Source organism: Nematolebias whitei, chromosome 19, assembly GCF_014905685.2.
Source record: "Nematolebias whitei isolate Nwh7 chromosome 19, NemWhi1, whole genome shotgun sequence".
Taxonomy (NCBI): domain Eukaryota; kingdom Metazoa; phylum Chordata; class Actinopteri; order Cyprinodontiformes; family Rivulidae; genus Nematolebias; species Nematolebias whitei.
In genome coordinates this window covers 39,669,168-39,671,204 of record NC_056516.1, presented here as the reverse complement: position 1 = coordinate 39,671,204, position 2,037 = coordinate 39,669,168, and the positions used below count along the sequence as shown (strand labels likewise).

The 2,037-nt window shown below is 46.1% G+C and overlaps 1 protein-coding gene across 1 annotated transcript in view; it reads left to right on the top strand.

Annotated features, from left to right (window-relative positions):
* The window catches only part of ints8 (integrator complex subunit 8), a 16,844-nt gene that overhangs the window by 276 nt on the left and 14,531 nt on the right, over nucleotides 1–2,037 (top strand). The window contains exons 2-3 of the mRNA XM_037693166.1: nucleotides 1,001–1,136; nucleotides 1,207–1,381. Coding sequence (XP_037549094.1) covers nucleotides 1,004–1,136; nucleotides 1,207–1,381 — 308 coding nt within the window. The 5' untranslated portion in view covers nucleotides 1,001–1,003. The remainder of the gene's footprint in view (nucleotides 1–1,000; nucleotides 1,137–1,206; nucleotides 1,382–2,037) is intronic.

The following is a 2,037-nucleotide window of genomic DNA, read 5'->3' as shown; positions in this document are numbered from 1 at the left end:
CACAGCTAGCTTAGCACGAGTGCTGCTGCTGTTAGCACCGCTAGCTTGTTGTCAGCCGAGTGTTTGGAGAAAGAGCTCTGTCCATTGAGCATTATTGAGCATGCATCAGGAAATCTCTGTCTTCTGTCAAAACGAGTCCAGGGTTACAACTGATCAAAGTCCGGAAACACCAAATTACATGTTAGATTTGTTTGTACCAACTTCTCACTCGATGTGATTTCGGCTTTAGTTACAGGTTTGATGAGGAAAAGTTAAACAGCAAAGAATAAGGTTTTATAAAAATGTGACACTTTATCATGGGAGACTGACAGAGTGAAGACTGAGCACGATCTGCTGCTTCTTTAACTTTGAATTGTCTTTTATAAAGTCTGGGAATGTTTTGATCAGTTCCTTGAGACAACTATTGGAGCTACAGAAATAAAGGGACTAATAAGAATTTCACTTTGTGGATTTATAAAGTATATTTTAATTTAAATAAGAAATAAACATTTCATTAATCTCCTTAAATACGTCTAACCTGGTGAATTATTAAGCTCCTAATCCAAGGTGCTTCCTGAGTAAAAACACGATGAGATATTTTTCAGCCGTTTGTGTTCAAACTGGCTGTAAAAGCTAAAAATCACGATCGTGTTCGTTCATTAAAGTTAAACTGCCTCTTAACTTTCAGGTGTAAAAATCTGATCCATAAAACGACATTAATTATCAGTTAACAGAAAATATGAAGCATCTGTAGCTGCCCATCAACCTGAGAAAGGTCAAAGGTCATGTGGGTCAACACATTAAGTGGAAAATGTTGACGACGTTCTGAACTTCACAGCAGAAAACAACGAGGTGAAATCATCTGGACAAGTTCCTTTCAGGGAGCAGAAAGACTCAGATATTTCTTCATTGTTCATCCGTGGAGTCGTCCTCACAACACGGGACATAAATTACACTGTTTATAACCCGAGACCCGGTTCTGCAGTGAGGTTCTGTCATGACTCCTGTCCCTCCTCTCCAGAGGATGAGTGCTGAAGCCGCGGACCGGGTGGCCTCTGCGAGCAGCGGCCGGCCCGGCACGCCTCCTCAGATCTCCTGGTTCGAGTTCCTCCTGGACAGCAGCCTGTTGGAGAAACACCTGCAGAACCTCGGGCCCGGTCAGTACTCCTCAGGAATAGAAACATCTGTTTGGGTCTTGGTGCCGTGACAGCACATGTCCTCCCACAGACCCGACTCCAGTCCAGCTGATCATCCAGTTTTTGGAGCAGGCCTCCAAACCATCTGTGAACGAGCAGAACCTGGTCCAGCCGCCCATCGACAACCACAGGAACCGGACCCTGAAGCTGCTGGCGCTGAAAGTAGCTGCTCACATGAAGTGGGACCTGGACTCACTGGAGAAAGGGTGAGTGCTGACCCGGGTCAGGACACTCAGCTGTATATGGCTGGTTCTGATCCCAACATTATTTTAGCTGTTGGCTCGTCTTTAGCTCGCTCGGTTCTGATCCTCGGTGAGAAAAACAACGATGGTCCAGGTCCAGTTCGAAACACCGAAGGTGTTTTTATTCTTCCAGATAAAACATTTAAAACGTCACAAAGATGCTCCTGATGTAAAAACTCCAGCAGCTGGTTCTGACCGACGCCGAGACTTTAGTCCACGTTTGAAATCACTGCAGGATCCAGATGAGTTACTGCTCCGAGCCCAGGAAGGTCCGACTCTGATTTTACGTCCTCAGAGGTTCTGATCCGAACGTGGTCCAGGAAATACGACCGTCACTCCCTCCAGATGTTGACGTTTCTTTGCCGTCACTCCCTCCAGATGTTGACGTTTCTTTGCCGTCACTCCCTCCAGATGTTGATGTGACTTTGCTTGTCACTCCCTCCAGATGTTGACGTGTCTTTGCCGTCACTCCCTCCAGATGTTGACGTGTCTTTGCTTGTTACTCCCTCCAGATGTTGACGTGACTTTGCTTGTCACTCCCTCCAGATGTTGACGTTTCTTTGCCGTCACTCCCTCCAGATGTTGATGTGACTTTGCTTGTCACTCCCTCCAGATGTTGA